Source organism: Eptatretus burgeri, chromosome 18, assembly GCF_056783735.1.
Source record: "Eptatretus burgeri isolate ZD-2024b chromosome 18, Ebu_testis_v1, whole genome shotgun sequence".
NCBI classification, from domain to species: Eukaryota; Metazoa; Chordata; class Myxini; order Myxiniformes; family Myxinidae; genus Eptatretus; species Eptatretus burgeri.
This window is the reverse complement of record NC_140978.1, coordinates 3,388,029-3,408,689: the sequence shown is the minus strand read 5'-3', so window position 1 is coordinate 3,408,689 and position 20,661 is coordinate 3,388,029. Positions and strand designations below refer to the sequence as shown.

Sequence of the window (20,661 nt, the reverse complement as noted above, 5' to 3'; positions counted from 1 at the left end):
ACTTGTAGCCTTGATATTGTCCATGCTTGGCTACAATCTTGCGTCGGACCTCATCAGACAATTCTTTGGTTTTCTTTCTTTTCTCCATCCATGCTCATTGCCATATACACAGTGACACTAAACAGCGGAATGACTCCTTTTCTCTATTCAAACTGGCTGAATGAGTGATTTATATTTTGTAGGCACCTGCAACTCACCACAGGTGAGCTCAATTCCAAGGTAAAGAATAATGATGTGCTTGAAATCCAATGATTTCTAACAACTTCTAAAAGGTGCCAATAATATTATCTGGGCTATTTTAGGATTTTTGTGTGGAATAAGCTTTCTGTGTGGAATTTTAGGATTTCCACCTCTAGGGAGGTGGAAATCGTAATTTTTTTCAGCTTTTTGTGTTCCGTTCCACTGCAAACCAAAGAAATACATATGTGGACACCAAAATATATTTTAATTTCAACTATTTTATTGAAGAAATGGTGCATTATTTGAAAAAAGTGCAAGGGTGCCAATATTTTTGGCCACGACAGTATTGAAGCCTCCCTCTATAACAAATAGAATAGGGGAGGTTTATAGCTGTTTTAGCGTTTGTTAATTCTGCAATTACTCGCCACAATTTTTAATGGCACCACAGTTTATTAGACCCCTAGAAGTACTCAATCATCAGGTTACCCCCCTCCCCGACCCCAGGGCACAATGTTGGTGAGACGGAGGCACGGGGATGCACAACACGGGGAGGGAGTGGCGGGGAGAGGGGGGGGATATACTCGAACCCCACTACAAATAAACGGATACAGTTTCTTAATATGAGCACATTTCATGAAAATAAATAAATATTGACAAAGGACAATAATTCAACAGGTAATGGTAACAACGAAGTAAATACATCTGACAGTCGAGGTGCCTCTTCGCACAGATTCAAAGACAGACAACAGGGAAACAAAATAAAAAGAAAACCCTTCCTTTCAACTATTCTTGTACTTAGCTTGGCCAAGAGCTGGTGGTCTTTGTGAAACTTGGAATTGAGGAGCTTCGATTCACATGTGCAGACGTGCGCAACAAAATGGCGCTTCCCTTGTAGTGGGCCAAACACACGCCAGGCAATCCGTGAGCGGCACTCCACACCAAAGCTCAGAGACGCAGGGCAACAGCTTTGTGTGCCGATCGTCCTCACTGACCCAATGAAGAGCCAAAGGCCAGCATCTTGCTTCACCACGCGAGCCAAATCGCATCAACACAAATACAAGGGGCATGTCGTCCTCCTCGGCATGCGCTTCCCCTCCCCTCTCGCCTCTCCAAAATCCGCAACCCCCTTTCTCTTTGATCACAGCTCTCCAAAAATGCGCCAGCCAACCTTCCTCTCGATCATGCCTATATATCCTCCGCCTCCGAGGCATGGCCTGCTCGCACGAAACCCGGGAAGGCGGGGCTTCTGCCCGCTTGGCTATCTTCTAACGTCATGCCCATCAATCATCATCCTTAGGGGGGGGTGACTTCGCATATTGTCACCCTTTGAAGGTGGAGCTTTCTCCCCACTTGTTGTAGTTTAAGGGATGTGTTCCCCACCTTTATTGTCGATCTTGAAATACAAAAACAGAGGGAAAAAAATCACAGAGGGGAGATTACATACTGGGGAAGCTTATTCTTAAACTCTAGCTAATTAACATGACACCACCCACTCATGTGGTGACACGTAACACTTAAGCTCACAGGTTCCCTACTTCGTTACATCGAGATGCCTCCTACACGTCCACAGACCAAGCAACTCCACACAATGCTGTATTCCCAAATAAATTCTTCCATCTGCCCCCACAACTGTAACAATATTATAGATGGGGACACATTTTATTATTTCACAATCTATCCATAAATTTTGAAGGTAAAGGTCATATTGTGATCCAAAAAATATGGCCACCATTGGATCGCAAGTCAAGGTAACTCACCAACAATCGCCAAGGGTACGCTTTCCCCGTTTGGGGAAGGCTTACCCTTGGTGATTGATTTGTCAGGTCAGGTCAGGTATTGGAGCATGCGCCAGAGCAGTGCGTCGCTGCATCCACTTTCCACCAGTACTCCAGGGGCCTTCGTCTGGCCATCCCCAAGGCAGATGCCAGACCCATCCCCATCTCCTTGAGATGCCGATCAACCTGCTGCAACCACGAGGCATGTAGTCGGCCCATTGGCCTCCTCCACTCACAAGACTCCCTCGCTGAGAGAATCTGGTGAGCAGGATCAGCGTCAGGAAAACGAGCCACATGTCCATACAGCCGCAATTGACACTCACGGACTATGCAGGTAACAAATCTCATCCGAGTCTCTCTCAGCAACCGCTCGTTGGACACAAAATCCCACCAGCGATAGCCAAGGATTCTCCGAAGAGACCTGGTACCGAAGGAATTAAGTCTCCATCTCAGATCCTTGGTCAGAGTCCAAGTCTCGCATCCATAGAGAAAAGACTGGAAGCACCAAGGACCTGAAGACTCGGACTTTTGTCCTCCCACACAGGTACCGGCAGCGCCACACCCCATGATCCATTGAATCCATGACTCCCCAGGCCCGACCCAGACGTCTATTGACCTCTGACTCACAGCCAGCAGAGACATGAATATCACTGCCAAGGTAAGTGAATCTCTCCATGACCTCAACATCCTCACCACAAACAATTGATTTGTGGTCGCAGATATCTCGTTATTTATCCTTTTTTGTCTTAATAATGATCATAACAAATGAGAGTAATAATTATCATATGGGAATAACTGAGATACCAATCCCATGTAGGCCACAATCATGCCACTTGGTGAAACGTCAGACATGATCAAGATTGGCCTTTTCAGTGAGCTGGGATACACCACAGTAGGAGACAAATATGTGTCTTGCTTTGCAAGTAAGTGCACCTTTTTGGGTTTTTAATGTTGCGATATCTTTGTCAGATAGTCCTCAATGATGAGGGAAGCCCTCAATCATTTTTCTTTCCCCTCCCGTATCAACTCAGCCCTGGTCAGCAAGTTTGTGAAAGAGTTTGGCCAAATTCTACGCAGTCGGGGAATTAATACCCCAGAACCTCAGGTCGCCAGTCATAGATTTTATTTCCTATTTTCTATTTCTGGGAAATTGTTGAGCAGCACAAGCTTATCATGGGCAACATTTCAGTGCCCATCCTATCTGCCCTAAATTGTTGGACCCCCCCCTCCATAAATGCAATGGTGAAACTTTGTTATATTTAAAGAGCACCCATGTTAAAGTATCGAACCATTTAAATAAAATAATTATTTTATATTAAGTCGTAATGGCAGCCTGGTGTTGGCGCAGTGGTTAGGGCAGTGGCTTGGGACCCAAGAGGTCCTGAGTTCAAGCCCCGTTGGGCCACTGAATGAATACACCAGGGGGTTGACTCAGCCTGTCATCCTTCCGAGGTCGGTGAAATGAGTACCGGTATACTGGGCCGGTGTATACCCTGGTTAAAATAGGTGTACCATATCCTTGTGTCGAAAGAGGCGACCAGGGTTGCGTCAGGAAGGGCATCCGGCGTAAAACATGTGCCAAATCATTATACGGACAACAAAACGAATTTCCATACCGGATCGGTTGAGGCCCGGGTTACTAACGACCGCCACCGGTACCGGTGGTCAGCAGGGTACCAGTGGAAATTGTGCTACTGCTGGGCAAAGGAGGAGAAGGAGACGGGGAAGGCGAGTCCGAAGGCAGTGGGAGAGGGGGAAGGGTAGAAGTGTGCAGGTGCGAGTTGGAACTCTGAATGTTGTGACGATGACTGGCAAAGGGGGAGAGTTGGCTGATATGATGGAGAGAAGAAAGGTGGACATACTGTGTGTACAAGAGACCAAGTGGATGGAGAGTAAGGCTAGGAGCATTGGAGGTGGTTTCAAACTGTTCTACCATGGTGTGGATGGGTGGAGAAATGGTGTCGGGGTAATCCTGAAGGAAGATTATGTCAAGAGGGTATTGGAGGTGAGGAGAGTGTCTGACCGAGTGATGAGTGTGAAGTTGGAAATTGAAGGGGTGATGATGAATGTCATCAGTGCATATGCCCCACATATGGGGTGTGAGATGGAGTATGAAGAAGATTTCTGGAGTGGGGTAGATGAAGTGGTGGAGAGTGTATCCAAGAATGAAAGAGTGGTGATTGCAGCAGATTTCAATGGGCATGTTGGGGAAGGGAATAAAGAGGATGAGGAGGTGATGGGTAGGTACGGTCTCAACAAGAGAAATGTGGAAGGGCAAATGGTGGTAGAGTTTGCAAAAAGAATGGAATTGGCAGTGGTAAATACGTATTTCAAGAAGAAGGAGGAACACAGGGTGACATACAGGAGTGGAGGAAAGTGCACACAGGTGGATTACATCTTAAGCAGGAGATGCAACCTGAAAGAGATTAGTGACTGTAAGGTTGTGGCAGGGGAGAGTGTAGCTCGACATCATCGATTGGTGGTCTGTAAGATGATTTTGAAGGTGAGGTTGAGGAAGAGAGTGGGGGCTGAACCAAGGACCAGATGGTGGAAGCTGAAGGAGGAAGACTGTTGCATGAAATTTAGGGAGGAGGTGAGACAGTCGTTGGATGGTGGGAAAGATGGGTGGAATGATTGGGCAACTACAGCAGAAGTGGTGAGGGTGATAGCTAGGAAGGTACTTGGTGTGACATCTGGACAGAGGAAGGAAGATAAGGAGACTTGGTGGTGGAACAAGGAAGTACAGGAAAGTATAAGGAAGAATGGGTTGGTGAAAAGGAAGTGGGATAGTCGGGGAGATGAAGAAAGTAGGCAGGAGTACAAGGAGTGGTGGCGCAAGGCAAAAAGAGAGGTGGCAAAGGCCAAGGAAAATGCATATGATGAGCTGTATGAGAAGTTGGATACAAAAGAAGGGGAAAAGGATTTATACCGATTGGCAAGACAGAGGGACCGAGCTGGGAAGGATGTGCTGGAGGTTAGGGTGATAAAGGACGCAAATGGGAATGTGCTGACGAGCGAGGAGAGTTACAAGGAAAACTTTCTTTTTTATGTTAAAATAAGTTATAAACAAAGGGAATAGTTTGTGCTGTTGAACTTTAAAACTATCCATCGAGTCCAGAGGCAAGAATAAACAAATGATGACGATTGGTTCAAAGATGAGATCTGGCCTGCAAGATGGATACTTTGATAGCGAGTTCAAGCGGATATTTGAAGGCGACATTTATGTCGACCACTTCCGGGTGAGACGCAGACAACGGATGGAAGTGGCGAAAAAGAACATTTCCCAGGCATTTCTTCCACCTGCTCCGGGAAAGAAATCGTCAGTATTCATCTCAATGTGATTAATAACTTTTACACTACAAACCTCATATTCACAAAAAAAGTTGTGAGCAAGAAAAATTGTTGAGTCTGAACAACAATGAGCAGGTAGAAGTTTTTAATTGATGCTATTTTTTCCATATAACCGATTAACAACACTTAAAGTTTCTCAGGTTCTTCTAATATTTCTTCAACATCTTTAAAAACCCTTTCATGGTTGTTGTTTTCCTGACCCTCAAACTATTGTCTTCAATCGCATTCATCACTTTGTCAGTGCTCTCAAAAGATATGTCCATGGATGGCTTGCTCAAGGTTTGAAAAGAGAAAATTGTTGATCGGAGAAAAGTCTTACAAATAGTGGAAACAAGGAAAGACATGAAGCACCATTTCTGCTGTTTTCGCACGAGCAACGTGAAAGTTGTAAGTAGAAACTCTGCACCAAAACAACAATTCCATCACCGATTCAAATGATTTATCTTTAAGGATTGGCATTCAGCCTTTTTACAATTGAGAATTTCATGCCTGCCTCACTAATGGCAGAAGCTAAATAGATGTATCTTGCCTCGGCCCAGGCACGAGTGAGACAGGCATGCTATTCTCAATTTTTTACATGTTCCCATTTGCAGCTCCCCAAAGGAGGGTGGTCTGGCAGGTTTGGAGGAGCAATTTTGCTGGGTTTGGAATTGGCTCGTGCACAATTCTGCTGAGTCGAGATGCTATAAAGGTGGCCTGAATTAGTTCATAACTTCCTGGTGAGACAAGGCATGCATTTATTTATATGTATAAGTGACACAATATACTGTAGTTCCTTGTTCTAATGAAATGGATGACCAAGAAGGAACCCGAAGAAGTAAAGAGTAATGATGGGGTCATCAGGAGGAACCTGGGTAGGATTGGAGTTTCAGCAGCTACTCCCATTGCCCTCAAACCTGTTCAGGCGCAGCCAAGTGAGCCTTACAGAAAAATTTCTGCAGGAATTCACTTCTCCTCTGAGAGATAGATAACGAAAGAGAGAAATAGAGAATAAAATAGATGAATGAGAAGAAAAAAAAAAGCAAGAATTAGAATGAATAAAGAGAATTGTGTAAAAATTAGGAAGAAGTGTGTGAAAGGAACAAAGAACAAAGATGTCGGGAAGAACCCAAATAGATATATTTCAGCAGTTACTCCCCAGGCTCAAATGCAGCAACATGTTTGAGCTACCAGAGGTCTGTAAATTGAGAACTTCTACCTAAATATGTTATGGCTGGCAAGATAGCCGACAGGTATGTGCACTCACCTCTAAGCTGTCTCACCTACGATCAAATATCAGCCCAACTATAAACTGTCACCTGGTGTTTTGGAAGCAGAGCGAATCATTTGTGCGTGCTGTCCCTCGGATCGACCTTAAACTGGGTGTCCAATTAATTCCGGCATTAATTGGTGAATGTTAGCGTTCCCACAGTGTCCTTCATAAAGAGTAGGTGAACTATCACCTGCATCCTGGACAAATTCCAAATTCCTGCCCTGATTGACTGCTGGGAAGGCAACGGCAACCCATGCAGCACAACCCACATCAAGTAACTGCTTCGGCAGCACTAACGTTCTGTAAATATCATCCAACCATCTTTTGTGTATTCCTTCAGATGCTAAAATATCGTGGCCATAAACTTCCAACCTGAGGCTCTGACATAAAATTTGCATGCTGCGAGGTTATTCGGGTCCTGCTACAGAATTAGGGTGCCTGGACCATACTTTATCATTTTCATTTGCACTCAAAATGGTGAACCCACATTTCTTTCTGAGATGCAACCTGGAGAATAAATCTTGCTGGAACACATCTCTCCAACATCTGTTCAGAGATTTCTGTGATTGCCTCTTCTGGTTATTCATCGCATCATGGGACCCAATCTTGCAGGCACATTTTCGGGTCCGAGTATTTGCTCAGGAGTTCTTTTCACGTAGAATGTGAAATGTATATTGGGGCTTTGCACCAAAGATCTCACTCTTTTCTAGCAGTTTTTTTTCATACCTTCCCCCTTTTCTTTAATGCTTGATGACACTTTACTTGACCCCCACCCTACAAAGCATGCGACTCATTATAAACGACATCATAACAATTAATTCCTTCGATACAATTACTACATTATAAACAGCTAATTTATTGTTACTTAACAAACATTTCAACTTTACATGGATACAAAAAGGATGGTTTTGAGCCTAAGGGGTGCAGCATCATGGATTTTACACTGTTTGCCAAGTTTGGATTGAGGAATATTTTAGTTGCATTACAGTGGTTTTGCCATACTGCTTTACCTTTGAGGTGTAGTGTCTGTCTACTTACCCGCTAAAGCCCCTAAGAGTCCAAATGTGCCTTTTTTTTCAGACGTAATATGTAAAGCAACCTGCGAGTACTTTGAGAAAACAAATTGGAGTCCTGCTCTTTGGCAGTTGATGGGATTGGGCAAATAGATCTGCAACTGAACTTCTGGTCACCAGTTAAAGGCACATTAAAGTAACGTACAGGGTGAAAGAGGGTTGATCTTCAAAGTTTCTGTTCAGTTGTGAGGCACCAGAGCAGAAGCAATGATATTAGGATAATGTGAAGTGGTTGTAACAGTCGATTAGAGCCCTGGTGTTAGACGATTAGACTGGTCAAAATAGTGAGTTACCCACCACAAATTGCAATAGTAATCATTCATGTTTTTTTCCACTCCAAATATGTTGTAGAACGACATACTAAAAGTCACCTTAAATCGGAGCATTGGAACATTTCCATTTTGACCTCAGTTTGAGGCAGCATTTTCCCACAAATATCATAGAATAAAATTTTGGGGTAGGGTCTAGATTTATGGTAATATTGTGAACAATTCAAAACTTATCTCGACTATAGAGGTATCAACAGAGTCATAATGAAAATACATTTCTAACAATACCATATGTAATGGTATTTACCTAAGATTAGTGTTTTTAGAGTTGATAATGTTTGGAGAATCTGACCAAAATAGTTATTTTTAGATGTATGACCATTTCAGATTTAATTCCCCAGTAAAGATAACTGAATGGTCTATTTACTTTGTCCTATGTTATTGTGGTTGCCATAGAAGATACAATAAATGTACTAATGATTGAAAGGGGCTGAGGGCTGTTCAATTAAATATGCATAGGGGAGAGAGAATCAGAAGGGTGTGGGGTAGGGCAAAAGTATATCCAGTGGATAGGTACGAATTTTGAAAAGGTTCTCACTCACCTAAAAGTCTAGAACATCTGTATTTACAATTCTAATCATGTTTTTGTTTCTCTCAGGTTGAAGTAATCTATTAAAGATGTACAAGTGTGTCTTCTGTAAGGAACCTATATTGAGTGGACAAAAAACTCCAACGTTAGGTACCAAAGGATGTGAAGGCATTGCAAAAGCTAATGCATTGCGGTCTAGCAGTATAAGTACTGTTCCTGGACAAGTTGTGCATGTCAAGTGTAGCAAAGACTTCTGTTCTCCAAAGTGTATAGCTAGTGCCAGCAGAAAGCGAGAATGTGACTTTGTTTCTTTCAGTAATACACCAAGTACATGCCAATCCACAGGAAATACATTTATTTATAAAGATAAATGCATATTCTGTGGGCATCCAGATAAATTCCATGGCAAGGTAAAAAGTCATAAACTTATTCCAGTCAGATCAATGGATTTTCAACATAAAATTAAGAAGTGTTGCAATGAACACAAGGATTTGTGGTCAGTAATTGTGAATGGAAGACTTGAGTTTGCACAAGATTTGCATGCTGCAGATGTAGTATACCACAACCTTTGCAGCACAAATTTTAGAACAGGGAAGCAGGTACCACAACAGTTCATGGCAGATTATAAAATCCAACTGAAACGATTTAAGCAGGGTAGACCTCCTGATTGGGCAAGAGAAGATGCTTTTAATCAGGTGGCCATGTATTTGGAGGTCAATGATGAGGAACAAATCTCAATACAGGATCTTAGAAACAAAATGGAAGAGATATTGGTTGAGACTGGAATTGAACCATATGGATTTACTTACATGAAACATAGACTTGAGAAACATTTTGGAGACAAGATAACCATCACTGAGATTAGTGGAAAAGAAAATGTGGTTACATTTCGACATAAAGCATCTTCTATCATCCATGACTTCTACTCCAAACCCAAGAAGTATGACCATGATGAAGAGAAATTAAGAATTATAGAAACCACAGCCAAACTTAGTAAAAGTGATGTAAAATTAGTGAAGCAGCCACAGGAATTTTATCCAAGCTCAATTGAAATATCTTCTACTGACAAGGCTATGTCATCAATGGTAAGATGGTGCCTGTGGACACTAACTTGAAGCCTGCACCTGACAATCTTCTGGAAGCCTTCAACTGCAATTGCAGAACTAACTGTAGTACACAGAGATGCTCATGTGGAAAATTTGGCCGAGAACGTTCTCCAGCATGTGGAGAATGTAAAGGCCTACACTGCTCTAACGCGATCCTGCCTGATCCAGAAAGTGATGCTGAGGATGTATTATAATGTGTAATTTGTGACTTTTTTTCAAGGTGTTGTTTAGAAGTGAGTTACTTGAAGTAGTTTAAATATTTATTTCTCTTCATTAGATATACATTGATATCTTGATATCAATTTGTCAGCTCTTGATAGCACTATAAAATAGTGATTGTTATGTAGTTTTAACAAATAGTGTAGTACTAGTTTACTAGGTATATGTAGTATTGAAAAGAAAATGGCTACCCTGGAATTGGACTGTTAAGATTCACATGTACATATTAAAAAATGTGTTGTATATTTGCTTTTAGTAGCTTCGTACTTCTGGCTAGAATAGCTTTTTAAGTTTGGTGTTTTTGCAACTTTAAATTCCATAGCAATAAATGGAGATAAAGTATAACATATCAGCACCCAGGAGGATTCCAAACTTCTAAGCATAAACTAATTGTCCGATTTATTTTATAGGAATATTGATTCGTGAAATTCCAGTAACAAAATAATTGTGTTTTCTTTGTATAATGATTCATCATAGTATTTTATTTATGTTGGTAACTTTATATTCTGTAAATATGTTGAGGTTTTGCAGTAATATGACTTGTGCCGAAATGGCCATTTGAAGGGAAGAATTTTGGAATATGTTAACCCTCCTTCAATCTTCAGTAAATTGGTTATAGGCTTGTAGCAAGATATTATGTACACATTTAGGACACGGGGAACCAAAAAATGAAAGGCATTGTATGATTAAGTTTTGCATATCATTTGTTAGCCAACATCATGGGGATTCAGGATCTATTTGGGCAGAGCTTAATTCTTCCTCTTTCTATTGCTCTGACAGGTTCAAGGTCAAATAGACCCAAAGAGTATCAATTATCTGTATCAAGGAACCACTCATATCATTCTAAAATTGGTCTGATGGCTTAGATATGTATTATACACTAATTGGAAACCACATATATGGAGAATATTTTGTTTACCTGATATTTGACCTTGAGGGAAGAGGTCAAGGTCATATGAAATTAACAAATTGATCAAATTGATTAGTGTTCATTCAGGTCTTAAATATAATATTCACATAAACTTAACCATAGAAATACATGCTGTGATGAACCAAACTAACGTCTTAGGATTAAAAGTGCAGATTTCTTTAAAATGTTATGTTCTTCCTAACGACCTTTGAAGTTCTGTATACTGAACACAAACTGGCCTTTGGTATTGATTTTTATATCATAGGGCCATCTTGGTAAACTTATTATATGGCTATAAAATCAAGCTTATAGCTACCAGTAATTTTGTAGCGGCTTGGTAAATGCAATTTGTTACGCACTTCCTAACATTTTTGACCCAATCATGGAAGTGAACCTAAAAACTGGTATGTAGTAATGATCCATGTTGAAACTTGTCATTTTAAATCACTTTATGCAGAAGTAAATTGCTATTTAAGATGTTCTGTCAGATGCATTTCAAATTTCTGGAATAAGATTTTGTAAGCTTCACTATGACTGGGGGAAATTTTGCAAAATCTGAGATTTTACACATTTGAAGGTGCCAAGATATGCAGAAGGTCATAAGAAATGTACTGTTTCGAGGAATTGTTCTATTCCTATGTATAATGATATATATCAAACAAAAAAATGCATTTTCAACCATTTTGGACAACATATACAATCATACATGTAAACCCATTTCTAAAAAATGAGCTATAAAAATGGAAAAAAAGAGCCTGTGTTTGGATAAAAAAATACATGCTTTGTAAGCAACTATATCCATAGGACCATTAGCAGAGTATACATTTCCTGAAAGCACAGACACTTGGGCATTATATAACATTAAGATTGTTTGTCTTATTAAAACTGGGTTCAAATTCAAAGCTTTCTCCTCATTTAGGACCACAGTGTACAAAATACCATGCTACAAGCCTAAATCTCACTAACTACATTACATATTGGCAAAATTTAAAAACTGTGACAGTCAGAAAACATGTATATAGATATTCAGACCAATTGTGGACCTACTTTGGAAATAAAAAAATTGTGAATTTAAAAGTGTCAACATATACGAGGTGTGTTCAAAAAGTATCCGACCTTTGTTCATAAAAAATACTCATATCCAGATACAACAAACTTACACTAATCTCCTTCAAAGTAGTCCCCTTGGGCTGCCACACACTTCTCCCAATGGTTCTGCCACTGTCGGAAGCAGCGCTGGAAGGCCTTTTTTGGGATGGCGCGCAACTGGTCTGTCGAATTCTGCATAATGTCTTCTCTGGACTGAAATGTGGTCCCTTTCAGGGGCATTTTCAGCTTGGGGAAAAGCCAGAAGTCACACGGAGCCATGTTGGGAGGGTAGGGAGCCTGACGAAGCACAGGTGTGTTGTGTTTGGCCAGGAAACTCTGTATCAAATGTGAAGAATGGGCGGATGCATTATCGTGATGGAGCTGCCAATTGACCGCTGCCCACAGGTCCGGCTGTTTACGTCGCACAGCATCACGAAGGCGACGCAGTACCTCTTGGTCGTACTCTTTGGTGATGGTTGTGCCGTGTGGTGAGTACTCGAGATGAACCACGCCATTGGAGTCAAAGAAGACGGTCAGCATGACTTTGACATTGCTGCGGACCTTCCTTGCTTTTTTTGGCCTCGGGGATGTTGGATGCTTCCATTGTGATGACTGGAACTTGGTTTCTGGGTCGTACCCATAAACCCAGGTCTCATCGCCAGTGATCACTGTGTTGAAGAAGTTGGGATCGCTGTTCACAGTCTCCAGCATGTCCTGTGTGATCTCCAAACGTAGTTGCTTCTGCTCGATCGTTAGCAGCTTTGGCACGAACTTCGCTGAGATTCTCCTTAAGCCCAAATCCTCAGTCACAATGGAATGAGCGGATCCAATGCTGACGCCCGCCTCGTCTGCAAGTTCCCTGATCGTGATTCGATGATCCTGCATCAGTAGGGTCCTCACTTGGTCAATGACAATCTCATTTTGGGATGTTGAGGGCCTACCAGAACGTGCTTCACTTTCCACTGATGTGCGGCCATCTTTGAAGCGGTTGTGTTGTTGTTGTTCGTCTTTTGGCTGCTCCCGTTAGGGGTCGCCACAGCGGATCATCCGTTATGATCCGCATACTGATTTGGCACAGGTTTTACGCTGGATGCCCTTCCTGACGCAACCCTGGTCGCCTCTTACGACACAGGGATCAGGATTTGGGTTTCGCCATGATTCCGGGCTGTTCCACACCCTGCCCAGTGCAGAGCCCCCGTCCTCAAGCGATCCTCCAACCCAAGCCTCCGAGTAGCCGGATTACAGGCGCACGCCACTACGCCCGGTATATCTTTGAAGCGGTTGTACCACTCTTTTATCTGTGTGGTGGCCATTGATTCGTTCCCCAAGGCCTGTTGAATCTTGCGGATAGTTTCCACTTGGGAATCGCCAAGCTTTACACAAAATTTGATGCAGTAGCGTTGTTCAAGTTTTTCCGCCATTTTGTCAAAAACGAAAATCCGACGGCGCTCACTTACACTTCCTCACTCATTGGCGGTCTGTCGGCGACTGACAGCTTCTGCAGGTGGGAAAATATTCACGCATACGAATTAGGATCGCCTACATACGTGCACCAAACCACGCCTCCCTAGTTTAATTTGTTTTCGCACGAAAAATTAAGGTTGGATACTTTTTGAACGCACCTCGTATGTCTAAATTCGATAATTTTTAGTAATAGGCAGAAATGTTTTTCTTCCGTCATAATGTTAATTTTAGCGCTACATCATTACTTGTGGTGTTGTTTCAAAGGTAATTTTACTGTGAATCTACTGATATCTTAATATTGAGAATTGGCCAGTAATTTGTCATGATATGGTCATGTTACTATACCCTCTCCCTATATTTTGGCTGTCAATTTTTTCTTAAATGTCACCTTAAACTGAGGTCAAAATGAAGCTGTTCCAATGCCCCGATTTACAGTGACTTTTAGTACGTCATTCTATGATATATTTGGAGTGAAAAAAACTTGAATGATTACTATTGCAATTTGTGGTGGATTTGACCCTAAAATGTCCTATTTTGACCGGTCTAGATGCGCATTGGACAGATTTGCAATGATCAATAAGATAATAACACTGACTGGCACATTTGCAAATGAGACAATGCTAATTCTCATTGTAATGGATATGCCACCTTGGTTCAATGGTGCTTTTGCCTGTGGGGCATTGGGGACAGTCAGGGTTGAACCTCACGACCTATTGGGTGTATGCCAAGCTGGTCTTTCATCTTCCATAGTTGTGAGATGTCCTTGCTCTGCTCGAGGCCAGGAAATTTGGTATTGCCCATAAACTTTTCCAACTGTCATCATGCATTCAGCTGGATACTGCTTAAACGGTGAGACAGAAAATCCAAATTCTGTGTCCCTCTTTCACACTCCTAAGCCTTTTTCATCAGTAACCATTTTTATTTGTAATAGTGTCTTGAAAGAAACTCAAGAACTGAATCAATTCTCTTATTTTCCCCTTTTCTTTGTGTATTTTGAGTCAAATTCATTCCTCTTTTTTTTTCCTGCCTGTGGAATCAACTTCCACATTCTCTTCAATCTCATCCTTCCCTCCAGGTCTTTAAGACAACTATTCACCACCATCTCAGATCATCCTCCATCTAAAATTATGATATTTTCTACCCCCATTAACCCTCCATCCCCAATCCCACCTCCTTCCAAGTTTCCAGTTTTTCCTTCTTGAGAGTTTGCTTCTGTATCCATCATGTCCAGCCCATACATCCTCCCCTAACCCTCTTCCCTTATTACCACCGCCACCAAAAGTGGATGGAGTTTATGTTTTCACCCCTGTCTGTCCATCTGTCTGTCTGTGAACAGGATATCTCAAAAAGTTGCAGCTGGATTCGTACGAAATTTGGTGGAAAGCTTGGGAATGTGACAAGGACAAATCGATTCATTTTTGGTGAAGATCCGAATCCAGATACTAGAATTTTTAAGTGATTCTTCACTTTTGGGAGATACTGCCAAAAACGGTATAGCGCATGATATCTCAAAAAGTTGTGGATGGATTCGGACGAAACTTGGTAGATGAGTTGGGTAGGTGACAAGAACAAGTCATTTAGGTTTTGATTAAGGTCCGGATGCAGATCCGGCCTATCTGTGGATACAAAACGTAAACTGTTCAACCTGACAGAGGTATGCGCTCTGACGAGTGCCGTTCTAGTTTGTCCAAGTCTCCCTCTGTTTTATCCTTCAACTCCACCGTTGGTGTTTCCCCTCTTTATCTGTTCCTTTTGTCCTGTTGGGTCCTGATCCGTTCAGTGTTGTAGCTCTCCCATGAGCCTTGACTATGTATGCAATTTTTTTTAAAATAATTAGTGCATGATTAATTATTTGTAAAATTTTGAAACATGCTCAGCCAAATGTTTGAATTGTACATTCCTGAGATGTAAATGTTTATTTCATTAATCTATTCTCACTGAATAATGCAATCCCTCCAGGTTTAGAGCTTCATTTAGTACTTGTTTAGCCAGATGTAGTTCTTCATTTGATCACTTTCATTCTTTTTTGAAATTGCAATTATTGTTTTCTTTGTCATTACTCGACCTTTGATTCTACCTCCTTCCTTAGGATGTCACACTAACGTTTTGTATACATGTTCATTGCCTGAGTTTTTATATTTAGTAGAACAATAAACCCATTAATACTATCTTTTGTACAAGTGGCTTGACTCTCGATCCTTTTGACGCATGCATGTCCTGCATCTAAAAACTTATCACCTTTGCTGTTTAAAAAAAATACTGTGAGCAACTTTTGACACACACACATTGTTACCAAGGCAAAGACCATTTAGCACTCTGTGTGACTCATTGTAATTGATTAGTCTATTAGAATTTATTGGAGTGAAAAGAGCCTCTGATATCTTGACGATGATAATGTGATAATGACAATTAAACAACGTTCTTGGAAATTATCTCACAATATTCAGAAAAATAAGTCATTTCAACCTAATCATTGAATATAAACTGGTTACTTTTCATACTGCCAAATGGAAAATGGTCCAGTTTGATGTGTTAGGGGCTTGTTTGGCTAAATTTGCTAACAAAAAAAAAAGAAAAAAAAGCGAACATCCTTGCACACATACAGCATTACTTTATCCTTTTATGGGATTCTTCCGAAGCATGTTGTGTAACTTTATTTCTCCTTTATGATGACCAATGGCGAATCAAGCTGAAGTTCTTTCCTATCCAATCCATCCAGGTCTGGTTCTGGGAGTTACTATGGCACTCTGCAGGGCCCCGTTTCATCGCTGAGTCCTCTGCTGAAACTGATAGTACCACTCAAGCCTCAGAGAAAGAATTTCTACACCAACCCACCCAAAAAAGGGAACTGGCTATGGGTGATTAACCTGCAGAAACATTTGCACTGGCACTGTTTGGATTGGTTAAGGGGCAATTTCAAAGACGAGCTAATTTTGCACTGAATTGCAATAAAGGTGATTGTTGCTGGGACATTTTAAAGGATGGATCTCAGGTGATTCACTTTCACCTTAGTGGAGTTGGTATAGGCAAAGTAAAGCCATGGGATGTTACATGCACTTCGTGCTTTATGACCATGTTGTATGTACCGGTAGTTGAATATATCTAGTGTGTTAGATCACAGAACCTAAGCAAAAGTTGAGCTTGTTTTGTATTGAAAACGAGATCTCCATGGAATTTCGGGTCATGTAATCTGAAGAATGGTAGGATATATAGCTCAGTCAGTCCTATACTTGAATTGGATCAAAACTGTTCACACGAGTGCAATACGTACATCCTGGAGTGTGCTGCATATATGTCCTTGCTGTTCCAGATGAGCACGTTAAACCAGTTATTCGATTATAATTTCAGATGTGGACATTAAAGATACCATGGCATGTTTTGAAAAGAATAGGCAATGTTACATTCACTTCATACATTTATCTTGTCTAAATTCTCTGCCTGGAGATTGAATGGGGTATATGAGTTAGTTCTAAACAGATGTGCATGCTAGGTTGGATTAAGTTTATCAGTACAATGTGCTGGTACATGCAAGATAAATAACTTCCAAGAATAGATCAATGCGATGTGGATGAAGCACAGGCATGGTTGACAATATAGCTTCCTCTTGTGTCTTGTTTCCTTGCATTTCAAGATGATAGCACGTACAAGTTATTCCATCACAATTATAAACATGTCACCATTTCGAAGGCAAGGAAACAGTCCAACCTGCAAGTTATAGGGTTTGGCAAGGAAGGGTTAATTGGGGGCAATAAAGATTGTGTGCAAGGATGGGGGGGGGGCTGATGTGAGATCGTGGTGCACTGCCTGCTCAAAACCCTAAAGGGAAGACGGGAATAGAACAGGCTTTGGAAGGTTGTTCCAGAGAGGGGAGAAGTGAGGAACAAAAGCCTTACCTATTATATAACTAGCGTGGATTGACTCGCTACGCTCGCCTCTCCATCCATCGTTGCAGGGATTGTCATCACAGATTTGCTGTGTTATCATGATTTACACCAATCATGATACAAAAATTTATTTTGTACAAATTTATTTGAAATATTATACTTGTTTGAAATTTATTTGTGATATAAGAAGGTCCAAGTGGTCTAAATGGTCAAGGGTCTAAGCTGTCTAATCTGTCTGAAAGGTGTAAGGGGTCTTATGGGTCTTAAGGGTCTCAGAAGTCAAAAGGGTCTTTTGGGTCCTTGGCATTTTTTTTTGGTTCTCTGGGTCTTTTGGGTGTTTGGGTCTTTTAGGTCATCTGAGTCATCGAGGTATTTTTGGTCTTTTGGGTATTAAGGTTATTGGGGGTCTCAAAGGGTCTTCAACAGTCAAAGAGGTCTCAGCAGTCTAAAACATCCAAACGTACTGTTGCAGTTCTGCAAAACCACATGCCTCTAAGAGTCTAAGGCAACGACACCCAGCACACAGTGATCCCCAAGCAGTTATTTCGTTAGTCTTCTGCCATCAGACCTTCCCCTCATGTCTAATGCGCTAACGGGACAAAGTGCGTTGCATGGGTCAAATAGCTAGGTCTAATAATTATATCTCTATCTTCTTTTCAATCCTGATTTCCATTTCAACCCTTTCTTTCTACCTATGATACAAATCGAAGCAGGCACCACACCCAGGCAGTCACCCTCTGAGAAACTCACCACCAACACTGTGCAGGACACGAATGGCACGCCCTTTCATTCGTATCTGCGCGCCGATTTACAAAGGCGACTCACCTTGCTCAACCTTTGCTCACCAAAAGCTTACTACCTCGACCACCAAAATCTCCAGCACACAGGAAAAAAATCACCCCGCACCTCCACATCAATGCAATTCACCACCAAACGGGCATGCTGCGCGGTCCAGGCCACTCGGACCTCATGGCAAGGGGATGGGCAAAGCATGTTAACAGCACCCACTGTAGCTCACCGGGGGTGCCCCAAGCAGTCATGCGGGACCGACACGACCCTCGTCTAGTCGCCAGAACACGGCCCGGGAGTTTGGTGCAAAGCTTCAGGCCGTGTCGCGCTGCATGTGCGAATGAGGCCGCTTCTGGCCCAAGGAGCCTGGCAGGGCAGGGCTGGGACCCAATGGAAGGGCACAGTTCGGATGACGGCACAATGCTTCGGGTCGTTGCCCCACCCTTCGCCCGGGGCTTATAAAAGGTGGATCGCGAAGCTGCCTCTGTCTCTGTCTGTCTGTCTGTCTGTCTGTCTGTCTGTCTGTCTGTCTGTCTGTCTGTCTGTCTGTCTGTCTCTCTCTCTCTCTCTCTCTCTCTCTCTCTCTCTCTCTCTCTCTCTCTCTCTCTCTCTCTCTGTATTCGTCTTCGCCTGTTTGCCGCGCCCACTTCTCCGCCTCTCTGCTCCACACTCTCTGCACCTCGTTGTCTGCCTGTCACTGCATCTACACTCGGGGTTGGTGTGCGACAGACGTTCTGCTGGACCAATACAGAGCGCACATTTCCACAAGCCCTGGCAAAGTGATTAAGCAAGAGATAACGTGCCGACTCTTAAGGTGGGATAGCTCGATCAGAGCGACCTCCAAAGCATACTGGGTTGCCCGGTCAGCTGACCATGCCAGGTATTGAGAGGCCGTTAGTTCTGATCTGCTCTTTCCTTCTGGCTAGCTAATCTTCATAGAGTGTGTGTGTGTGTGTGTGTGTGTGTGTGTGTGTGTGTGTGTGTGTGTGTGTGTGTGTGTGTGTGTGTGTGTGTGTGTGAGTGAGATGGTGCCTGTCATAGCATAAGTTAAGATTGTAGAAGATATAATAGGATTAGTCTGCTCTGTCTGCTTTTGTAAATTGCTTGCCTTATGTTGCACCCCACAAATTCCTTGCTATCCCTGCTGTACATAATAATAAACCCCATTTACTGTACCACATGCCATTCCTTGCTAATTGTAAATAAATTATTTGTGTTGAAATGTTCCCAGCTTGTTTTCGTCTTTTCCTTCATTGGTCCAGCATTGTCCGTATCCTAGCCTAGCCGGGACATTATCCCCCAACGATCTGTTTTTCTAGCCGGTACGTCTTTGGCAGTTACGCTCGGCTGCATCTGATCCGGTGAGCTGATCCAGTTTTAACAATTCTTACCGAGGGCGTGTCCCCCGGTAATTAGATCTTGATCACGTGACCATTTTAGGTCACCGGTTTCCATTAGACGGAGGACCCGGGGTCACGTGGTTGAGTTATTGGTGTTCATTGTCGATTAGTGACCCGCCGCATCACGGAGTTATCCGTGTGCGACGGCCTGCGATTCCGGAGAGTCTGGTGGGAACCCAAGGTAGCTTTTCCCCTCTCGAGTGTGTCGATGTTGATGTTGATGTGTGTACTTTGAAGTAAGGGTAGTTAAGGTTACACGTAGGTATTTCTTTCGGGTACACAATAAAGTCATTTTGTACAGGATCACCAAATGGATATAAACTTGTCAAGGTCCATAGCGTGAGGGATGTATACACCCTATTTGTGACATACTCTGAACACACACTCACCTTTTCCCCTTTAACTTGTATGTTTTTAGACATACTTCTTCCCATGGGTAGCACGAGTTTGGAATAAACACTTGCACTGGTGTCCACAAGGTTGGAAGTTAATGATGGAAATTAATTAATTACCTTTGTTTGTCAGTTTCACAGAAACAATAATTTATGACATCACAAGGGTGAAACATAAGATGTTTGAATCTGAATGGAAGGATTTGATGGGTTTTAGATCATACAAGCAGAGGTACCTGCACCTTGTACAGAAGGAATTTAGAGTTTAGATATAAGAAGGCGATTTCTAATACTGCCTACCAGCAAGTGGTGCTGTACAATACACATTTACATCGAGAGAGTCAGGGTTCCCCCCCCCTCGCCCCCACCCTGAATGTTTGAAAGCGTTTTCTAGCTTTTTCATTTGCCAAGAGAACTCCAACTGTATGCAATATGATGGGGTTACAATCAGTGGGGCCGATTCCATCGATGGACATGATTTACACCTGTAAATCTCCAGCACGGTTCCCTGGCAAAGGGAACCAGACAGACAGACAGACAGACAGAAAATAAAACTATATATATATATATATATATATATATATATATATATATATATATATATATATATATATATATATATATATATATATATATATATATATATATATATATATATATATATATATATATATATATACATATATACATATATATATATATATATATATATACATATATACATATATATATATATATATATATATATATATATACATATATATATATATATATATATATATATATATATATACATATACATATATACATATATATATATATATATATATATATATATATATATATATATATATATATATAGCTATATCGAGAGATAGAGATATAGATATAGATATTGCTGCGGTCACGGATACCGAGA

At 41.7% G+C, this 20,661-nt stretch overlaps 1 protein-coding gene across 1 annotated transcript in view; it reads left to right on the top strand.

Annotated features, from left to right (window-relative positions):
• Positions 1-2,781: 2,781 nt before the first annotated feature.
• CFAP96 (cilia and flagella associated protein 96) overlaps positions 2,782-20,661 on the top strand; it is a 67,279-nt gene continuing 49,399 nt past the window's right edge. The window contains exons 1-4 of the mRNA XM_085864489.1: positions 2,782-2,878; positions 2,987-2,999; positions 5,074-5,274; positions 15,997-16,179. Of these exons, the coding sequence (XP_085720615.1) occupies positions 2,782-2,878; positions 2,987-2,999; positions 5,074-5,274; positions 15,997-16,179 (494 nt within the window). The remainder of the gene's footprint in view (positions 2,879-2,986; positions 3,000-5,073; positions 5,275-15,996; positions 16,180-20,661) is intronic.